Raw genomic sequence first — 22036 nt, forward strand, 5'->3', positions numbered from 1 at the left:
GTTTGCAAAGTTGCATCTGAACAAACCACAAGACTTCTGGAACAATGTCCTTTGGACAGACGAGACCAAAGTGGAGATGTTTGGCCATAATGCACAGTGCCACCTTTGGCGAAAACCAAACACAGCATATGAGCACAAACACCTCATACCAACTGTCAGGCAAGGTGGTGGAGGGGTGATGATTTGGGCTTGTTTTGCAGCCACAGGACCTGGGAACCTTGCAGTCATTGAGTCGACCATGAACTCCTCTGTATACCAAAGTATTCTAGAGTCAAATGTGAGGCCATCTGTCCGACAGCTAAAGCTTGGCCGAAATTGGGTCATACAACAGGACAATGATCCCAAGCACACCAGCAAATCTACAACAGAATGTCTGAAAAAGAAAAGAATCAAGGTGTTGCAATGGCCCAGTCAAAGTCCAGACCTCAACCCGATTGAAATGCTGTGGTGGGACCTTAAGAGAGCTGTGCATAAACAAATGCCCGCAAACCTCAATGAACTGGAGCAACGTTGTAAAGAAGAGTTGGCCAAAATTCCTCCAGAACGATATGAGACTGATAAAGTCATACAGAAAACGATTACTTCAAGTTATTGCTGCTAAAGGTGGTTCTACAAGCTATTGAATCATAAGGTGTACTTAGTTTTTCACACACGGCGTCTCCATTTTGGCTTTATTTTTGTTAAATAAATCATGACACGGTGTAATATGTCATGTGTTGTTGTTCATCTGAGGTTGTATTTACCTAATTTTAAGACCTGCTAAGGAACAGATGATTGTTATTATGTCCTGATATGTAAAACCATAGAATTCAAAGAGGGTGTACTTTCTTTTTCACACAACTGTATATCTCTTTTGTTTCGAGGTAGGATTTTTTGTTTTGATTTGTGTATACTTGAAATGTCTGTGTTAGGTGTGTGTTTATATTATTTAGTTTGGTGTTCAGGATTTTGTTTTTCCTGATGCTGCAAGCAATTATGTGGCCCCTGAGTATTGCTTTGGGTGTGTCCCAATACAGAATGGGTTCTGCAGCGTGTTTTTGGTTGTCTGTCTCATAATTGGACCACTGGAACGTAGATAGTTTTTGAACTCTTTTGACTCAGCTAGATACGTGCGCATGCGCCAGCTTCGTGAGATATTTTTTGATTTGTTGAGTCTTAAATTAATCCATGTCTGAGATGATCTCTATTTTGGCCATGTTTATTCTCTGCATTAGGTTGGCTGAAATCAGGAAGCAATCTATTCTTGAACATGTTATGTGCATGTGAGAAGAATGTGAAATCTTTCTCCAGCGAAGTTAAGATTCTCCAGGGGTCTACCAGCATTAGGGTTCCCTGAGGGACTTAAAGTGTCAAGTTGGGAGTGTGAGAAGTGTGGTGCAAATTTTTGTCTCTTGATCTGTCAACTGTCCAGTCCTCCACCACGTTGAAGTCCCCACCTACGACAACGGGCACTGTGTCCCATTCAAGTATTCTTTGGTACAGATCTGTAAATATAAATGATTACACAAGTTCGGGGCATACACATTATCCAACAACAGTCTCCCAGGATTTTATGGAGGGTATAGTTCACTTTTTTATTTATTAATATTGCAGTTCCTCTTTGATTAATTGTATATGGTTCTGCAATCACTTCTTTGATCCACGGTGCTCTGAGCCTTTTGGTATCTTCACTTAGAAGATGTGTTTCCTGGAGGAACATTACCTGCGGGAAAGTATCTCTCTTCATTGGTGAATTTAGGCCTCCAACTTTCCAGATAAACAATCTCAAGGTGGTTTCCTGGATCTGGGAATTGTCTGTGTCTGTTTCAGCCTTTTCTTGTTGCTGCATTTATCTGATCGCTTCTGCGAGGGTGAATTCTTTGTTTTGTTTTTCATTGGAGGTGAGCCTTCTCAGCAAGCGGTCACTTCCAGGTGTCTAGTGTTCTGGAGTCTAAAATAGGAGTCTTGGTTTTGGTTAATTTTTTTTCATAAACACTTGCGTTATTCAACCTAAAAAAAAAGCAACAGACTGTAACTGAACACTTTGTGCCACGTCTTCTGTGGCTTCTTGCCATCGAGGATAACATTACTAGCATCTGGCAACCCAAACCTGTCAGATTTCTCTCTTGTTTGATTCAGGGTTCTTTCTGTCGTGAGTTTGGCATCATTTTGAAATGTGCTTGCGCCTTTTCTGGTGACTCAAATAGAAAAGTCTTGGAGCCTTCCATGTCTCAGTTTTGCTTTTCTGTTATAGTTCTTTGCATAATGGGGAAAATTCCATCCCCTTTTTGCACTATTTATTACCTTCGTAATGCAGGTCTGATTTTTTGTGTGCCCTTTCTATTTTCAGATGTTCTGCTGTGCTTGACATTTTCAATGCCAGCGGCAGACATTTGAAGAGCAACTGCATGAGATCTTTCCCTCTCACAGATTCTTGTATTCCTATAATACGCAGGTTGTTTCTACGGCTTCTGTTCTCCAACTTATCTAGTTTTTCCTCTATGGTTGTTATGGTTTTAGTTAGGGTTTCTAATTTGTGTTGTAGTTGCTGGATTTCTGTTACACATCCCAGAATTCTGCTCTCCACCTCCTCCAATCTGTGCCTGTGTGAGTAGAGCTGTGCTAACGTCTCCTGCATTATATATTTTTAAGATCTGATATTTTTTCCTCAAATAGAGGGGAGATTAGCTTTAGTACCTCTCAAGTTTTTTTTCTTGGTTTCCTTGTCTTTTTGTTTGCTCTTGATGGTGCCTGCTTTATTTACAAATGTATCCATCTTTTGATTGTGTTTCGGTTGCCTTTTTGCCCGCCACTGCTTACATATGTGTATTCTGTTTCCTTGTTTAGGTGGGACGTGGGTTCTAAGTATTTGTTGTGGCTGTGCTTGTAATGTTGACTAGTTATTGAACTTATATTTGCGATTATAACTTGTATAGTTCTTTATTTTTGAGGGCGGGTGGGGGCCGAGTGATGGGCCTTTTACAGCCCGCACTGTATCGGCTCAAAATGAGAGCAAACCAGGTAACAGGGCGGGAAAACAGGCGAGCGACTGCGTGTGTGTCAGCTATCTGTTCTATGGTTCTCTTGGGCTCTGTTTTTTTTTTATTGGTATTATTAGTGTGCCTCCACTTTCTTGAGCACTACTCCCCAGCCTGCACCACCTGTCTCCCCCCTCGGCAACCAGTCCGACAGCTCCGCCACCGAGCAGCACAGCAGATAGTGCCGGCTACCTAAAGCGCAGGAGGACAGTCCTCTCTGGGTCTCTCCCCAACCGACTTCTGCCTCTCTCCCCAGACGCTGTGTGTTTCAGTGATGCTGCGCTCAAACCGGGATGCAGTGGTGTCTACCTGTTTTTCGCACCTCACCCGCCGTTTCTGCCGATCCTGTCTCTGCAGCTCATGAGTGCTTCGTCGGGTCCACCTGTTTTTGCGCTTCAGCACGGGGTCCTGCTGGCTACTGGGTTTAGGTGCATTTGTGGGTTTGGCACTGTCAGGAGCCAGGTGCCACGCACCTTTAAACGCAGGCGCACTAATCCCCTGAATCTAAACAAAACACAAAACAGCACACAACGCTCATGGTGAAGTAAGAATGAACAATTTATATTAAAAAGTAATTCAAGGTTCTGCGTACATCAGATAAAGGTAAAACAGGCATGTAACTGTAACTATGACAGTTGTTACCACTCAGGTATCAGGACAACAGGAGAAGGCTGCAGCGGATCACCCAATGTTAGGAATCTGCAGTCATATCAGGCTGTGCTTTCATCTGCTGGGCTCTTTTAGAAGCGGAGGGTTCCCTTTAGGCTTCCACGTAATCCAGGTAGATAAATCCCAAGCTCTGTTTAGGAGTAGCTGGTAGAGGGACAGTGTCACCGATCAAGGTCAGCTCTGCCTCCCACGCAGCAAAGTGATAAAATACTAAGGGTACTAGTAGACCAATAAAAGTAAAATTCCAACTAGTTTCGTAGCAAGTATAAAGGCCACTTCATCCCCTACCTGCCCTGACGGCTGCTGATGGAGCCCAGCACTCCCGCGCTCCCACGCGCACTCCCGCTTCTTCCGCGCAAGCGCGCGGCTCCTCGCGGCGGATGGCGTCCTCGCGCGGGCGCATGCGGGCTGAGGTTACCGCGAGAGTTTCCGCCTCCGGATCACGGCGCACACTCCCTGTGCACAGCGCGCGCCACGCACCCAAGCTCCGTGGCAACAGGCACTGATTGCCTCAGCACTCTCACCTGGCTTCCTTACCATAGCCCTTCACAGGCTCTGCACGAACACGCCCTGGTTCCGCCTCTTGCTCCTATTGGGCTGTCTTACCTATTTAGGCTCAGCAGTGCCACTGGCACATTGGCTGAGCATAAGCTTCCTGTTCCTGTGCTTACCTTGCTTGTCTCCTAGATATCCTGCCTTGTCTTGTTTGATCTCCTGTATACCGACCTTGGCTTGCCTTTGGACCACCGCCTCTCTGGTACCCCGACCTTGGCTATCCTCGACCCTCCGCAACTCTCCAACCTGAACTCTGCTCTCGAACCTCGACTATTCCACCTTCTCCAGCACCGACCCAGCGACTAGTACCTCCAACGTTCCGTAATTCTATTACCCTCAACTCGGCAAGTATTCACTACCCTCTACCCTCCCTGCTCCTGACCCGGCGCGAGCAACTACGCACACTCCAGATCAGATTCCTGTGCCTGTGGGTGGTGTTTACTCTATTCCCACCTCAGTACCGAGGGTCTCGTCTAGTTTGTGGTGGGCACAGCGTGACAGTATGCTCAGCCCCACAGACATAGACCCCCTATGAGGTGGGAAACATCCTGGCGTCGCATGCCACCATGTTTTCCAAATTGGAATTTTTTTTGGATCAGTCCAGCCGCCGCATGGATTCTCTGCAGCAGGATGTCTTACGGTTTAGGTGCAGAACATTTCCGCTCCCACTCCTGTGATTCCTCCCATTGAATCACCAGTAGGTGCTTCGTCATCTGAACCCCGACTCCCGACACTTAACCGATTTTTCTGGAGACCCCTTGGAATGTCGTGGGTTCCTAAACCAATGTTTTATCCAATTCGAGATGACCCCCGCCCGTTTTCCTTCCGCAAGGTCCAAAATTGCCTGCATTGTCTCCCTTCTCACAGATGATGCCTTGGCCTGGGCTTCCCCCATCTGGGAGCAGAGGACCGACCTCACACAAGATATCGGACGATTTGCCAAGGAATTTCGTCTGGTCTTCAACACTCCTGAGCGTAGAGTGACGGCTGCCTCTTCCCTCTTTCACATCACCCAAGGGAATCGCCCAGTGGCCAGGTACGCTCTTGAATTTCGTACCATCGCTTCTGAGATGGATTGGAATAACGGGGCCCTGTACTCTGCCTTCTGGCAAGGTCTTTCGGAGTCGCTCAAGGACGAACTGGCTGCTCAAGAATGTCCATCCGATTTTGGAGGAGCTCATTGTGCTCTGTATTTGCATGGACCAGCACCTCCAGGAGCGCAGAGCAGAACATTCACGACACCGAGAAACAGCTCCACCGGTCTATGTCTCTACTGGGCAACCCTGGACACCAGGCTCTTTGCTGTCCCCTCAAGTCGGGAAACACCAGCTCCCAGTGAGTCCCCGGGAAGTCTCATTGGGAACACTCTCGTTTCCCTGAAAAGAAAGAAAAGATCCTCCCTAGTAGGATCCTTATTCCTGTTTCTCTGAGTACCGGGACTTCCTGCATCCCAGCTGTGGCTTTCATCGATTCCGGATCCGGGGGCAACTTCATAGATCGAGTATTCGCCCAGAAGAACAACATTCCCCTCACCAAGAGGAAGAATCCTGTGGGCTTAGAGGCCATCAACGGTAGGCCACTCCAACTGGCCTTTATCGTCCTGCAGACCATTGAACTGTCTCTTTATTGACGGGATCCATATGGAGAGGATTTCTCTCAACGTCATCCACTCGCCCTCCGTAGAGATTATCCTGGGGCTTCCGTGGCTTCAGCGCTACAATCCTCTCATCAACTGGACCGACGAGAAGCCCATCACTTGGAACACCCAGTGTGCCACATCCTGCGCTCCCTCGATGCAGCAAATCTGCAGCCTGACGACACCCGTTGTGGAGCAGACCTCCTTACCTGAGGTCTACTGGAGTTTCCGTGACGTCTTTGACAAAGTCAAGTCCGAAGCATTACTCCCACACCAATCCTTTGATTGTCCTATTGTCCTTCAGCCAGGTTCCACTCTCCCCCGAGGGAGATCATACCCACTTTCTCTCCCAGAGCCATGTCTGACTACATACAGGAGAACCTAAAAAAAGGGTTCATACGCAAATCTTCTTCCCTTGCCGGTGCAGGCTTCTTTTGTGTGAAAAGAAAGATGGCACCCTCCGTCCTTGCATCGATTTTTATAGAGGTTTGAACAAGATTACTCTCAAAAATCGGTATCCCCTACCTTTAATCTCAGAACTGTTTGACCGCTTACAGGTAGCAACTATATTCACCAAGCTTGATCTTCGGGTCGCTTACAATTTTGTGAGTATCCGGGCGGGCGAAGAGTGGAAAATGGCATTCAACACACGAGACGGCCACTATGAATACTTGCCGTTCGGCCTTTGCAATGCTCCAGCGGTTTTTCAAGATTTTGTTAACGAGATTTTCAGAGACTTTCTCAATCACTTCCTAATCTTGTATCTCAACGATATTCTCCCAGAGCACATCAAACATGTCAAGCAGGTACTAGTTCGCCTCCGTGAGAACCATTTGTATGCCAACGTGGAGAAATGTCAATTCCCCCGAAGTTCTACATAATTTCTTGGGTACATTATCTCGGACGCTAGTTTTGCCATGGATCCCGCCAAACTCAAAGCGGTCTTGGATTGGCCCATTCCGACGTCTCTCAAGGCCATTCAAAGATTCCTGGGTTTTGCCAACTATTATAGGAGATCTATCAGGAACTTTTCGTCCATTGTCGCTCCCATTGTTGCCCTTACTAAAAAAGGGGCAGGTACTTCCTCTTGGCCGCCTACAGCCACTCAATCCTTCAAGCGCCTTAAAGAGGCCTTCCTTTCGGCACCCATCTTAACTCATCCAGACACCAGTCTCCCATTTACTCTCGAGGTGGACGCTTCTGACATTGGAGCTGGAGCCACCTTATCCCAGAGGAAGTCTCCCCAGGCCAAACTCCACCCCTGCGCTTTAAAAAAAAAAAAATTTCCACAGCCCAACAGAACTATGACGTCGGCAACCGTGAGTTACTGGCCATCAAGCTCGCTCTGGAGGAGTGGAGACGCTTGCTTGAGGGTACAGAGACACCTATTGCCATCCTTACCGATCACAAAAACCTTCTCTATATTGAAACTGCCCAGTGTCTAGGAGCTCGTCAAGCTAGATGGTCACTTTTTTTCCCCTCTTTAATTATATTATTTAGTTTATACCAGGATCTAAAAATTTGAAGGCCGACGCACTTTCCCGCCAGTTCAGTATCGAGGATAAGCCAGAGGTTAAACTGGAGACCATCCTTCCTGCTAAATGTATTCTTGCTGCTAATACCTTCAACGTGCTGGACAAAATTCTTGAAGATCAGGCCAACATCCCGGAGGGTCTACAGGTTCCTGATGGTTGCCTCTTTGCCGCACCTCGCTTCCGCAGGAGGATTCTGGAATGGGGTCACTCTGTTAAATCCGCCGGACACCCAGGGGCCAAGAGGACAGCCGACCTTATCACTCAAACTTTTTGGTGGCCAAGGATTAATTCAGACGTTGAAGAATTCGTCAAGGCTTGTCTGACTTGTTCCCGCAACAAGACACCCCGTAGCAGACCCCAAGGATTTCTACACCCCCTTCCCATTCCCGATCGCCCATGGAACCATTTGGCTATGGACTTTATTGTAGAGTTACCCATCTCCAAGGGTATGAATACCATTCTTGTAATCGTCGACCGATTTTCGAAGCAATCTCACTTTGAGAGGAACAAAGGTTTACCGAACTCTTCTTCCCTTGCTGATATTTTTGTCCAAGAGGTCTTTCGCCTTCATGGTGTTTCATTAACCATCGTGTCTGATCGGGGTCCCCAATTTATTTCCAAATTCGGGCGTGCGTTTTCCCAAAGACTAGGCATCTCCCTTCATTTTTCCTCCGGGTATTACCCACAGTCTGATGGGCAGACAGAGAGAACCAACCAGACGCTGGAGCAGTACCTACGCTGTTTCATTGCGGATACACAGGACGATTGGGTGGACCTCCTGCCCTGGGCTGAATTCGCTCACAATTCCCTACGGAATGAATCCACTCAAAATTCACCATTCTTCATCAACTTTGGGTTCCATCCATCCCGACTCCCCATCGACACCTCACCCTCCGATGTTCCAGCGGCTGATGAATGGTTCTTGTCCTTACAAAGATCCTGGAGAGGAATCCAGGAGAACCTTAAGACGGCCATCTCTAGACAGAAATGTCAGGCCGATAGCCACCGCCATGGGACTCCTGAATTTAAACCTGGGGACAAGGTATGGCTTTCTTCGAAGAACATTCGACTCATAGTGCCTACCCTCAAGCTAGCACCCAGATACCTGGGGCCATACCCCATTGTGGAGAAGATCAATCCGTTAGCTTTCCGCCTACAAATTCCACCCGCGATGAAGATTCCCTCGGTCTTCACGTATCTCTCCTCAATCCTGCATTTCCGAGTACCCATTTCCCAGATTCTTCATCCTCCACTCCAATCCGCAACTCGTCACGGTCAACAAGAATACGAGGTTCAGTCCATTATTGATTCTAGCATTTCCAGAAGAACTCTACAATTCCTCGTTCACTGTAAGGGATACGGGCCTGAGGAACGATCCTGGATCCCTCATAATCACATCCATGCTCCTGTCCTTCTCAACAAGTTCCACCAGAAGTTTCATCCTCAAACCTTATCTGAGTCGCCCGGAGGTCGCTCCTGAAGGGGGGGGTACTGTCAGGAGCCAGGTGCCACACACCTTCACACGCAGGTGCACTACTCCCCTACCTGTCCTGACGGACGCTGATGGAGCCCAGCACTCGCGCGCTCCCACGCGCACTCCTGCTTCCGCGCATGCACGCGGCTCCTAGCGCCGGACAGCGTCCTCGCGCGGGCGCATGCGGGCTAAGGTCACAGCGGGAGTTACCGCCTCCAGATCACAGCGCACACTCCCTGTGCGCGGCGCACGCCACGCACCCAAGCTCCGTGGCAACAGGCACTGATTGCCTCAGCACTTTCACCTGGCTTCCTTACCATAGCCTATCACAGGCTCCGCACGAACACGCCCTGGTTCCACCTCTTGCTCCTATTAGACTGTCTTACCAATTTTGGCTCAGCAGTGCCACTGGCACATTGGCTGAGCATAAGCTGCCTGTTCCTGTGATTACCTCTCTTGTCTCCTACATATCCTGCCTTGTCTGATCTCCCGTGTACCGACCTTGGCTTGCCTTTGGACCATCACCTCTCTGGAACCCCGACCTTGGCTATCCTTGACCCTCCGCAACTCTCCAACCTGAACTCGGCTCTCGGACCTCGACTATTCTACCTTCTCCAACACCAACCCCAGCGACTAGTACCTCCAACGTTCCGTACTTCTATTACCCTCAACTCAGCAAGTATTCACTACTCCTCTACCCTCCCTGCTCCTGACCCGGCGCGAGCAACTACGCACACTCCAGATCAGATTCCCGTGCCTGTCGGTGGTGTTTACTCTCTTCCCACCTCAGTACCGTGGGTCTCGTCTAGTTTGTGGTGGGCACAGCGTGACAGTCGCGGGATCTATTGTGCGGCTTGGTATGTCCTCTTCATTCCTCCCTCACTTTGGTGCCATCTTGACTCCCTGCGTGCCCGATCCAACTCTCTGTGAATTCTCTGCGGCAGAGAGCTGCTAATTGCTATTTACTCAGTCCGCTTGTCTGCCTTCTTATCCCTCTCCCCTCCTGCCTTTTTTGGGCTGATTTAGAGTAGTGTCCCTCCTTTTCCAGGGATATTTAGGGGAGGCTGATGAGGAGCTCAACTGAAATGTGGCCATTACCAAGGCCTGCCCACTGGAAGTCATAATCATAACTCTCAGCAAGAAGTACATGCAAATCATTTTTAAGATTGAGGAAAAAGTCCCTCACACGTGTTCTGGTTTTCTTGCCAACATCCTGGACAGTTAAATACTGGTAAACATCTGGCTTAGTTTAGCCATTAATACTCAGGAATATTACAGGGAATGTGTTAAAAAAAACTATATACCAATTACTGCCCGTATGTTCCGATCAAGGGTGCAAATGAATTGCCCTGAGGGCAGTATATGATAGATTTTTGGAGGCAAATGAGGTAGATACTCAGTGGACAGTACATTACATGCATACTACTGTATATACCATTCTGTCAAATATTTGGCATACACAGGCTTTACTGTTATCTTAAACATTATAGTTAATTCCAACTTTTAAACACATTAACATGGTGTGTTGAAAAGACATGCCAGTATATCACTTACTCATTTATTCGTTTCAGCACTAACCCTCTGAAGAAGCAGGGAAGGGGTTTGTTGTTTTGGACATGTTTTTATTTTTGCTTTATAACTGAATACAATTGTTTACTTTGTTCTTTAAAGTCTCATGTGTGTTGCCTTTCTCTTTTGTTTAGTTTCAACTAACTGTACCAATTTCAATTGCAACATTCACTTTTTTTATTTTTGTTTTAACATTTCATATGTATCCTTGAAAATTGTGGGGAGGTCATAGCGTCTACACTACAACACGGAAGCGTATTAAAATGCATATAATTTAGTAACCCATTTGATTAATTTATTTGAACTTAACATTTTCTTTTTAAAATTGAAATGTCTGTTTGTTTATACAGTTTTATTGTACATTTAGATATCATTTTACAAAACTGGCAAAGTTCAAGCTGTTGCAGAAAAACATGGAGCTAAAGTAAGTTTTTGCCGATTTTGCCTTGAGGCACCTAATGTGATAACTCAGTGTATTGTTTTCAATATATAATTACTAAAGTTTTTTGTACATTGTGATTACTTTACAGAATGTTTCTGTACAAATTATTGTATATTATCTAACTTTCCTAAGCATCTCAGTATTAACTCTTTGGCTGACAGAACAGATATTAAATCCTGTCTGCTTCTGTAGTTTTTAGCCTTTTAAGGGGACACAACACACCATGACATCTTCCTGGCTTTTAACTTATTTAGCAACCTTTATTTTTTTGTTCTCTGCACTATGACACAGCGTCGTATTCTATAACCATTTATTTTGATCATTAAAAGTAAAAAAGTTAAGTCATCAATTTTGGTGTGCACCAACGACACAACTTTTTGGGGCGAATTGTTATATGTGAGTATAAATATCTCCCTTTTAGTATTGGTCAATACTTACCTTGCGCAGGTAGCACCCATATTTCACAGTACTAAGTTACAGTATATACCATAAATTACTACTGTTGAGCAGGGCAAGCACTTTTTTTTTTTTTTTTAAATGAGCAGTCCAATCGTCGGGTCGGGGGCAGAATCCATTATTTCCAAGACGCTTGGACGCAGTAAGTGACAGACATACGAGTGATCAGCATAGTCACCTGAGGCTATTTTCTGGAATTTCAGACAGTGCCCTGAAAGAAACAACTTTGTGAGGCCCAAGAAAGAAGGAAACTTCTTTAGCCTTAAAAGAAAGATTAAACAGTCTACTCAAGAACTGGACGATATATTCATAAAGGCACAGGACAGAAGTTTGTTTTTGCAACATCTTGCAAGGGTGATGGATTTTCTAAAAGCACATGGGTGGGTAAGAAACAAAGACAAAAGTAATTTCATCCCCTCTCAAAACCTAAGGTTCCTGTGAGTTCAATTCTGCACGTCAAAAGGGGATGTTGTGCTTCCCAACGACAAAAGACAAAGTCTCACAAAAGATATCAAATCCATCAGAAACGGGTGTCACATAGACGCTCTACATTGTATGAAAATAATTGGTGTCCTTTCTTTCACTATATAAGCTTCAATTCAATATCCTGTGTCAGTGGGACAAAGTAAGAAGAGATCCACATCAAAGAATCCGATTATTAAGTCGGTTAAAAGATTCACTGATCTAGTGGGACAGGAAGAAAATGTAAGACGTGGGCAAACTCTGTTAGACCAAGATTGGATTGTGCTGACCACAGATGCAAGTGGTTCACGTTGGGGGGCTCAACTTGGTCCTTACTCGGCACAAGGAAAATGGCCAGTTATACAGAAATATGTTTCAACAAACATAATGGAGATAAGAGCAGTAATGCAAGCAAGAAATAGAAGGCAGAAGCTTACAGATCAGGTCAGACAACATCACATCACTTGAAAAAAGCAGAAGGAATTGATGATCAACTAGAGTACTGCACCAAATAGATGAATGTAAAATGGATAGTCTTAGTGACATGACTGAATAGTTAAGATTTTTACTTAAGATAACTAAATTGTAGAAATAAAAGTATAACGCAAGGGAAGGATAGGATCACTGCCCCTGACAAAGCTCCGTAACAGGAGGGAAATGTGTGTGGGGCACGTAACGTGACGTCAGCAGACGCCGCTATGGGTCTGTGTTAGGGGGAACGGGTGGACCACCCAGTAGTTTAGGGCTTAGCAAGTGGGATATCTAAGTGAGGTCAGTGATCAGCACCCCCTCCTCAGCCGACTATTGTTGCTTTGTTCACTGTGATCCTATCTTTCACTTGTGGCAATACTCCTTGCTATTGGCTGCACTGTACAGTAAACGCGGGGGCTGTTAGCTATACTGCCTCACATTCTGCCAGCTACGGCATACTTTGTAGCAAACCTGGCAATTGCCATTGCGTTATACTTTTATAGCTACAATTGTATTCATCTTAATTTAAGATTTATGTAGACTACTTGCTGCCTAGGTCCGCCTGCTGCCAGCTACAGTACCATCGCCACAGAAGCTTTATTAAGCGTTTGGTTCACTGATTTTGGAGTATATATTAAATAAAGGACAGAGCACTCAATGAGTAGGTTTGTCCTCATAAGTCCAATTATATCTTTACTTACCTGTATATTAAGATTATTCCATTATATACATCTAGTAAGCATTAATCACATACCCAGTATCTGTGCTTACTCCACATTTTCTCTCTGCCCCCCTCATGAACCAATTACTTTTTAATTACTGTTTAACTCTACAGTGATACATGTTTTAATTGATTGATTAAATGCTATGTTTTACACAGGTGGTGTGCAACTAAGATTTATTTTGGAGTATACACTTCTATGTACCCTCCATTTTGTATTGATAGGCAACATCACTACTGTAACGTACTTAAAGAAACAAGGAAAAACAAAGCGCTCCTTATTACTAGAATATACTGGGCCTATCTTCAAATGGGCAGAAAAACATCTACATTGCCTTCCAGCAATATGTATACCATGATGTTTAAATACTTTCAAAGATGGCGAACAGTCTCGCCAGAAGAATGGTCACAGACGACATATTTTGCCAGATTACTCAAAAGTGGGGCATACCACAGATAGATCTGATGGCAACAGCTGAAAACGCAATGCTGGTAACCTTCTGTTCAAGGGTTGCTCACCCAGATGCTTTCTACATAGACGTTCTCTCATTCGGTTACAAGTTCCAACTAGCATACATCTTCCTTCCAGTATCCCTAACACCAGTTGTACTCGGCAAGATCATCAAAGACAGGATAGAGATAGTGACAATCATAGCGTTTTTGCCACGCAGAGCATGGTTCCCCTTGTTTGTCAGCATGGTAAAAGACCATCCATGCGAATTACCGATACCTCCTCATCTCCTATCACAGGGACCGATTTATCATCCTGATCCACAGAGCCTGTCTTTAAGGGCATGAAGGTTGAGTGGAGAATGTTACACAGGAAGGGCCTAGCAAAAAAAAGTCGTAAAAACTTAAATGCAGGCAAGAAAGGCCACTACCTCCAAAACCTGCCATAGACAATGGCAGCGTTTTTATCAGTGGTGCAGTATTGAAAATATCGACTACTTAAATCCATCAATTCTATCGATTATTGGAATTCTTGCAGAAGGAACTTGACCTAGGTCTTAGCACCAGCTCCTTGAAAGTTGAAGTGTCAGCTTTATCAGTGTTACTGGGAAAACAGTTGGCCACACTGGACTTAATATCACGTTTTTTCCAGGCAATTTGCAGAATAAAACCTCAAGTTAGAGTGCTACTCCCTCTGTGGGATTTGGTTCTAGTTCTACACTCACTCACAAAGGCACAATTTGAATCTCTCAAGCAGGTCTCACTTACGAACTTAACGTGAAAAACGATTTTGTTGATAGTAGTTATGTCAGCTTGTAGAATAAGTGAACTTCAAGCTCTATCAAGAAAGGAACCATTCTTGGTGTTCCATCAGGATAAAGTAATACCCAGGCCAGTACTTTAGTTTTTGCCAGATGTGGTATAATTTATTCATTTAAACCCAGAAATGATCCTTCCATCTTCTTGTCCGAAAACCAGCAAATGTTAAAGAGCAACTTTTATTATATTTATTGGATGTTTTAAGATGTTGTGTATATATATATATAGCCAGGACAGACCGGTCAGAAAATCGGACTGTCTGTTCTTTCCTGCCGTAGGGCAAAGAAAAGGACAAGCAGTTACAAAGGCTACTCTGTCGATAGATCACGACCGCCATCAAAAGTCTTGCATGATGCAAGGCGGACAACCTCCAGAAGCACTAAAGGCACATTCAACCAGATGCATGGCTACTTCATGGGCAGCAAAGACAAAAAATCCATTGCCCCCCAGTTTGCACACCCCTGCATTAGAGCAGTGTTTCCTAACTCCAGTCCTCAGGTACCGCTAACAGTGCAGGTTTTAAGAATATCCTCACATTAGCACAGGTGGCTCAATCGTTTTGCCGGAACCACCTGTGCTCAAGCAGGGATGGCCTTAAAACCTGGACTGTTAGGGTCCTTGAAGACTGGAGTTGGGAAACACTGCTCCAATGCAGGGTTGTGCAAACGAGGGGACGCAGGATTTTTCTGGGGGGACGCGGGCAGTTGCAGAGGCCCAGCGCTCTTCCTCAAGGCATTGAAATTAAATGCCGGGGGATCGCGTGAGGCCTCTGCAACTGAACTTACCGAGGTTCAGATGGCTGGTGTGACGTGTCGCTATGGCAACGCGGCGCCAAATGGGGGGCACGAGCAGTGAAGGGAGCAGACGGGGGCACAGCTTCAAAAGTGCGCACCCCTGCTTAATGCAAACTTCGTTCTTTTTGTCTTTTTGTGTTTGTTTTTCCTTGTAGCACCACTCTGGCACAATATTTGTTCTGTTTATTTTGGGGGGTTAGTGTGTACATGTATGTACCACTTGAGCGGTGCTAATTTTCCCTTTATTTTCCCGGGTGTGCGCCCAGCCAGGACACATTTTTAAATTTCCCATGAGAAATGTAAAAATGTCAGGCTGGGTGCATGCACGGGCGCGCTCACAAATGCTGGCAGCTGCGGAGAAGTGCGACTGTGCTCACAAATGCCGACGAAGATCAGGAGATCTGCAGCTGGGGACAAGGAGAATGGCGGCAAGTTGTTCTGGTGGCAGAGCGCCAATGACTATTTTGGCCGCAGCCAAATGTCCTAGACCTCTACAAGTGGCCCCACACAAAGGATAACTCTCTGAATCATTGTGTGCCTGACACTAGCCATTGTTCCTAGCCTAGGCACACAGATACGGTTTAACATATGAAACATCACAGTGCCAGAGATGTATAACTTGGTTTAACTATTACCAGGACTGGCAGCCATTTTCCAACTCTGAGAGGGACAGTTAACCCTTTGGCTGGGTTGCCAGTTTGATTAGTAGGCGCAACAATCAGGCTTGACCTCTATACCAGGCCACGCTGCCCCTACCGTCACATAATTGTGAACACTCAGTAAGCACTGCTCGGGCTTTCCCATTTTTACTAATGAAGCATTTACCCCATTGTTAACACCGTGTTTGAGAGTTGAATAACAATTAGAAAAGGGCCAACTGAATGTCTTGAGAGTAATGATGAATTAGTTCAATATTTGTTGAACAAATACTTACACATGCGATTCATTAAAAAAAAAAACATGCTTTAATGTCACTTTTAGAAATTGATTAAATCACTTCATGGCTTTTTTCCTTCCTTAATTCAAGTGTTTTTTTTAGATGGAGGCCCCTGAACGAGTGACCCCAGCTAAGCTTCAAACTTGTCTGTCATACACACTGTTAGCACGACTTTCTCCACACTGGAATAAGGCAGGTCATCTTCTCATTCAAGGTAACTTAATCTGCTCTATATACTTAGGTTGTACCGAACAAACAGTACAGTTATAGTAGGTGAAAAGTGACAAACTGATTCCAGAATACAGTGAAGACAGAAATCAGGAGTGCATGCACATCCTCAAAAGGGCTTCGATTAGTAAAGTAAAATACAGTCTATAAACTTGAGACCCTCAGATTCTGGTTGCAGGAATGTGTGTGAGAACACACTTTCACCCATATTTACCAAGTAGCGTTATGCCATAACTCGCATTCTAGTATCAGAAAACACCTTGCAGACCATTTGTGAGTGGGCTGTAAGGTGTTTAATAGCATAGCACCGCCATTATGTCTAGTATTCCTACCCCTTTGTGCCAGGAATATTTCTTAAAGTTTCAGAGTGCAGCACCAGGCCGCCTAAACAACCAAGTCTGGCTTAAAAAAGTAGATAGGCAGCAAAGCAACTCACAGGAAGCTGTTTTGGACTTTTTTTTATCCACCATTTTTTAACAGGATGAAAACCTGGGTGTCCCAATGAGCCAAATGCCACTATTATTGTCTGCAGACACCTTCCTTGTCCCCCCACCCCCCATTTCCCGAGATACTTACCAGTGAATTTACTGGGGTTATACAAAATCGCGAGCCAATAGGAAACTGCAACATCATTGGTTGTGACTTCCTTTTGGATATCCATTTAAAGCTGCTGACCAAGCAATATCCTAAATGTGTGCTTTTTAAAATAAATCGGTTCTGTACTATGAGAAAATACTTGTAGCATTAAAAAAAAAATGCTCAATGACACTTTTTTTCTTTCTTTCTGTAGCAACCATTTGCAAAGTCACATCCACTTCCTCTACTGAAATAGGCTCTGGCACACCCCTTTTATTTTTTTAAATATAAGCTCTATCCTTGTTATCAACCAAATGTACTAAATAAGGATATTTATATTTATTTTTAATTCCTGTGTGTATGCACATTTTTTTAACACCGTTGAAAGGTAGTCAGAAAAGCTAAGCTTCCTTTAACATGGATGTGGTATTGTGATTTTTTTTTTAGGGAAAGACTTTTTATCAAAATCTGGAAGACAGGATGCTGTTGGTAAGTCAGCCATTCTCTAATTGTTTAAAAGAGAATGCTAGAAAACTGCTCGTCACACTCTTACATACATACATACATACATACATATATACATATATACATATATACATACCCTGTACCAAAGGAGGCAAAAGACAATCTGGCGCCCTAAAAAAAAAAATATTTACAATAACTTAATCCAGGGTCTCCGGGAGCACGATAACCGGGAAATTAAAAAAAAACAATCCGTTATGATAATATTTTGCATCATAGTAACATTCATGTTACTGATTTACTTGACAGCAAGAAGACATTACATTGCCAAAGGGCACAAAACTGGGATATATATCTATATCTATCTATCTATCTATCTATCTATCTATATATATATATCTATGAGCATACAGTTGTATTTGCATATATATATATTATATATATATATATATATATAGAGAGAGAGAGAGAGAGAAAGAGAGAGAGATGGCTGGCTGGCTGGCTGGCTGTGTGGAGGGTTTTTGTCACTTTTTTTACCCACCATAAGTAACTAAGTGTATATATATATATATATATATATATACAGTGTTCGACAAACCTATACATTTGCTCGCCCCGGGCGAGTGGATTTATCCCCCGGGCGAGTAAATATTGGCCCAAGCAGCACACGTTTGGTACTAGGTGGCGAGTAGATTTTTTTGTGTGGCGAGTAGATTTTTTGGTGATTTGTAAACCACTGTGTATATATATATATATATATATATATATATATATATATATATATATATATATATATATATTGTACGTTACCATCCAGCAGGGCAGCAGAACAGCAAAGAGAGACAGCACTCAGAGGTAAGGCAGCAAAATAATGTATTGAAACAGACACAAAAATCCGACGTTTCGATCCCCAGAGGGATCTTCTTCCTGGGGGTGTGCACACCCCCAGGAAGAAGATCCCTCTGGGGATCGATACGTCGGATTTTTGTGTCTGTTTCAATACATTATTTTGCTGCCTTACCTCTGAGTGCTGTCTCTCTTTGCTGTTCTGCTGCCCTGCTGGATGGTAACGTTCTCTTTACATTATTTATGGGACTAGCACCAGGCCTTTCTGGATATCTACACTTGAGTGCTTGCTGCTTGTTTTCACACACACACACACACACACACACACACACACACACACACACACACACTTGGGTCCAGAAATAATTGGGCACTGACACCATTTTCATCATTTTGGCTCTGTACGCCACCACAATGGATTTGAAATTAAACAACCGAGATGCAATAGAAGTGCAGACTCAGCTTAAATTCAAGGGGTTGAACAAAAATATTGTATGAAACGTTTAGGAATTGCAACCATTTTCATACACAGTCCCCTTATTTCAGGGGCTCAAATGTAATTGGACAAATTAACACAATCATAAATAAAATGTTCATTTTTAATACTTTGTCGAGAATCCTTTGCAGGCAATGACTGCTTGAAGTCTGGAACGCATGGACATCTCCAAACGCTGGGTTTCCTCCTTTGTGATGCTTTGCCAGACCTTTACTGCAGCTGTCTTCAGTTGTTGTTGGTTCGTGGGTCTTTCTGCCTTAAGTTTTGTCTTCAGCAAGTGAAATGCATGCTCCATCGGGTTGAGATCAGGTGATTGACTCGGCCATTGCAGAATATTCCACTTCTTTGCCTTAAAAAACTCCTGGGTTGCTTTCGCAGTATGTTTTAGGTCATTGTCCATCTGTAAAGTGAAGCGCCGTCCAATCAACTTCGCTGAATCTGAGCAGACAATATATCCCTATACACTTCAGAATTCATCCGGCTGCCTCTGTCTTCTGTCATTTCATCAATAAACACTAGTGACCCAGTGCCATTGTAAGCCATGCATGCCCATGCCTTCACACTGCCTACCGTGTTTTACAGATGATGTGGTATGCTTCAGATCATGAGCCGTTCCAAGCCTTCTCCATACTTTTTTCTTCCCATCATTCAGGTACAGGTTGATCTTGGTTTCATCTGTCCAAAGAATGCTGTTCCAGAACTGGGCTGGGTTTTTTTTTTAGATATTGTTTGGCAAAGTCTAATCTGGCCTTTCTATTCTTGAGGCATATGAATGGTTTGCACTTTGTGATGAACTTTCTGTATTCATGGTAGACTTGAATAATGATATGCCTACCTCCTGGAGAGTGTTCTTCACTTGGCTGGATCTTGTGAAGGGGTTTTACTTTACCATGGAAAGGATCCTACGATCATCCACAACTGTTGTCTTCCGTGGACGTCCCGTCCAGGTCTTTTTGTGTTGCAGAGCTCACCAGTGCGTTCTTTTTTTCTCAGAATTTACCAAACTGTTGATTTGGCCACTCCTAATGTTCCTGCTACACTGGCGACACGTTTTATTGATTGTTGGCTAGTTCCGCAAGCCGGGAGATGTCCCGGCTTGCTAGCCAAATCCCCTCGGCGTGCCGCGCGTCACCGATGCGCGGTCACGCTTCATCGGGTGCCTGCGCCCCATGCACGCGTGCCCAGGGCTCCCCGATGGAGCCCTGGTGTCCCGCGATGTGGGGGACGGCGGTGGGGGGTTCCGGGGGACCCGGCGGACCCGGAGAGGGGAGGGGGAAGCCCCGATCGGAGGACCGCTCCTCCGAGGCTTCGGCCCGCGCACGGTAACACCCCGGCGCGCGCCCGGTTACTGGCGAGGCCGAGACCAGGCAAAGGTAAGAATAAACTCGGCCGCGACAGTATCTCTCTGATGGATTTTCATTTTTTTTTGCAGCCTAAGGATGCCCTGTTTCACTTGCATTGAGACCTCCTTTGACCGCATGTTGTGGGTTCACAGCAACAGCTTCCAAATGTGAATGCCACACCTGGAATCAACTCCAGACCTTTTACCTGCTTAATTGATGATGAAATAACGAAGGAATAGCCAACACTTGTCCATGAAACAGCTTTTGAGTCAATTGTCCAATTACGTTTGGTCCCTTGAAAAAGAGGGGGCTACATATTAAAGAGATGTAATTCCTAAACCCTTCCTCCAATTTGGATGTGAATACCCTCAAATTAAAGCTGATAGACTGCACTTTAAGCCCATGTTCATTATTTAACTGTAACTTTAATTTATTTTAGTACACAGCCGAAATAACAAAACTTGTATCAGTGTCCAATTATTTCCTGACCTAACTGTATATATATATCCATATATCAAAACAAAACAAAAAAGCGAAGTAGCGCCTCTAATACAGCCTAAACAAAACTGTGATTTAGGTATTCCAACTATGAATACATCCAATGGGGTGGCATAAGTGGGTGAATAATACTAAAACCAGTATTGACCAAGGATAATAGGTTCTATAGTGAATTAGTATATATAAAATGTTCAATAACAATAACCTAATACTTTAATATTTAGAGATAATATCGTATAACATAACGTATATAAAAATGTGATAATAAAAATATAAAAGTGAATGAAAAAACCTCAGAAAACACAAAGTCCTGTTCCAAAGTAAAGCACCCAGGTATAAGGCAGCCCGTTTCAAAGGGGTCACTACTCCCTGTTGATACCTATGAAACAAGAAAAGAAACAGGCGCACACCTAGTGCATTAAAGTATAACAAATAGTTTATAGAACAATAAAAACAGTCAAATGCCCACTCACAAAGGTACAGGGTTTAAAAGCAGGTATGAGATAGGCTCTCATAAGCCAGTACTGCCGTCCGATATCAGCAATGGAGTCCTCTCCTGTCTGCTTTCCGCATGGTCCAAGCAACCGGAAATGACGTCCCTCCGGTCGGGTACCACGCACAGGAAATCCCTCCGGGAACCAACACCTCCAGTTCCTTGCTTCTGGTCAGTGAGACATCAGGGGAAAAGGATCCAGCGTTTTTTCTCAGCCTCACACAGCCTGCAACGTCTATCAATCAGCAATGGTAGAGTTTGTGGGGAAGTGACAACCTCAGTCTTAGCCACGCCCTACGCGTTTCGTCATCTATGATGACTTCATCAGGGAATCCTTTTCCCCTGATGTCTCACTGACCAGAAGCAAGGAACTGGAGGTGTTGGTTCCCGGAGGGATTTCCTGTGCGGTGTACCCGACCGGAGGGACGTCATTTCCGGTTGCTCGGACCATGCGGAAAGCAGACAGGAGAGGACTCCATTGCTGATATCGGACGGCAGTACTGGCTTATGAGAGCCTATCTCATACCTGCTTTTAAACCCTGTACCTTTGTAAGTGGGCATTTGACTGTTTTTATTGTTCCATAAACTATTTGTTATACTTTAATGCACTAGGTGTGCGCCTGTTTCTTTTCTTTTCACATATCCATATCCACAGGATTAGCCATTTTAAGAATTAACACAATATAAAAGAGCACTCTTAAGTGTTTTGCAGAGGATGTTAATCTGTGAGCCTGGGGCAGTTTGTTTAATAAAATGAACAATGTTTGTAAAGCTCCTGATCCTTCTTAGTCACCCAATGAGGTCTGATTCATAACACCAGTAAACCAAGAAGTCCCAATGCACATCCAATATGACAAATTATTTACTTCGTTGATATGGTTATTTTCTCATAAGTATGGGTTGTTTAATTCAATCTATCTTGATTTATACTTAGTAGCAGAAAAACATATAAAGTACGTGAACAAAATAATTGGTCATATTGGATGTGCATTTGTGCTTTTTTGTTTACTCTTGTATATTTGAGGTCACTTACCCAGTAGTACTCAAGTTGACACGATTAAATATATAATACTGTGAGTCTTGATCT

The 22036-nt window shown here is 44.3% G+C and overlaps 1 protein-coding gene across 4 annotated transcripts in view; it reads left to right on the forward strand.

The window, feature by feature from the left end:
- C2H18orf63 (chromosome 2 C18orf63 homolog) overlaps positions 1-22036 on the forward strand; it is a 78227-nt gene that overhangs the window by 19376 nt on the left and 36815 nt on the right. For 3 of the 4 annotated variants that reach the window (XM_075585469.1, XM_075585468.1, XM_075585470.1), the window contains exons 5-7: positions 10823-10879; positions 16110-16221; positions 17259-17300. In XM_075585469.1, the coding sequence (XP_075441584.1) occupies positions 10823-10879; positions 16110-16221; positions 17259-17300 (211 nt within the window). The remainder of the gene's footprint in view (positions 1-10822; positions 10880-16109; positions 16222-17258; positions 17301-22036) is intronic. The other variant, XM_075585472.1, reaches the window with a different exon arrangement.

Source organism: Ascaphus truei, chromosome 2 (assembly GCF_040206685.1).
Source record: "Ascaphus truei isolate aAscTru1 chromosome 2, aAscTru1.hap1, whole genome shotgun sequence".
NCBI lineage: Eukaryota > Metazoa > Chordata > Amphibia > Anura > Ascaphidae > Ascaphus > Ascaphus truei.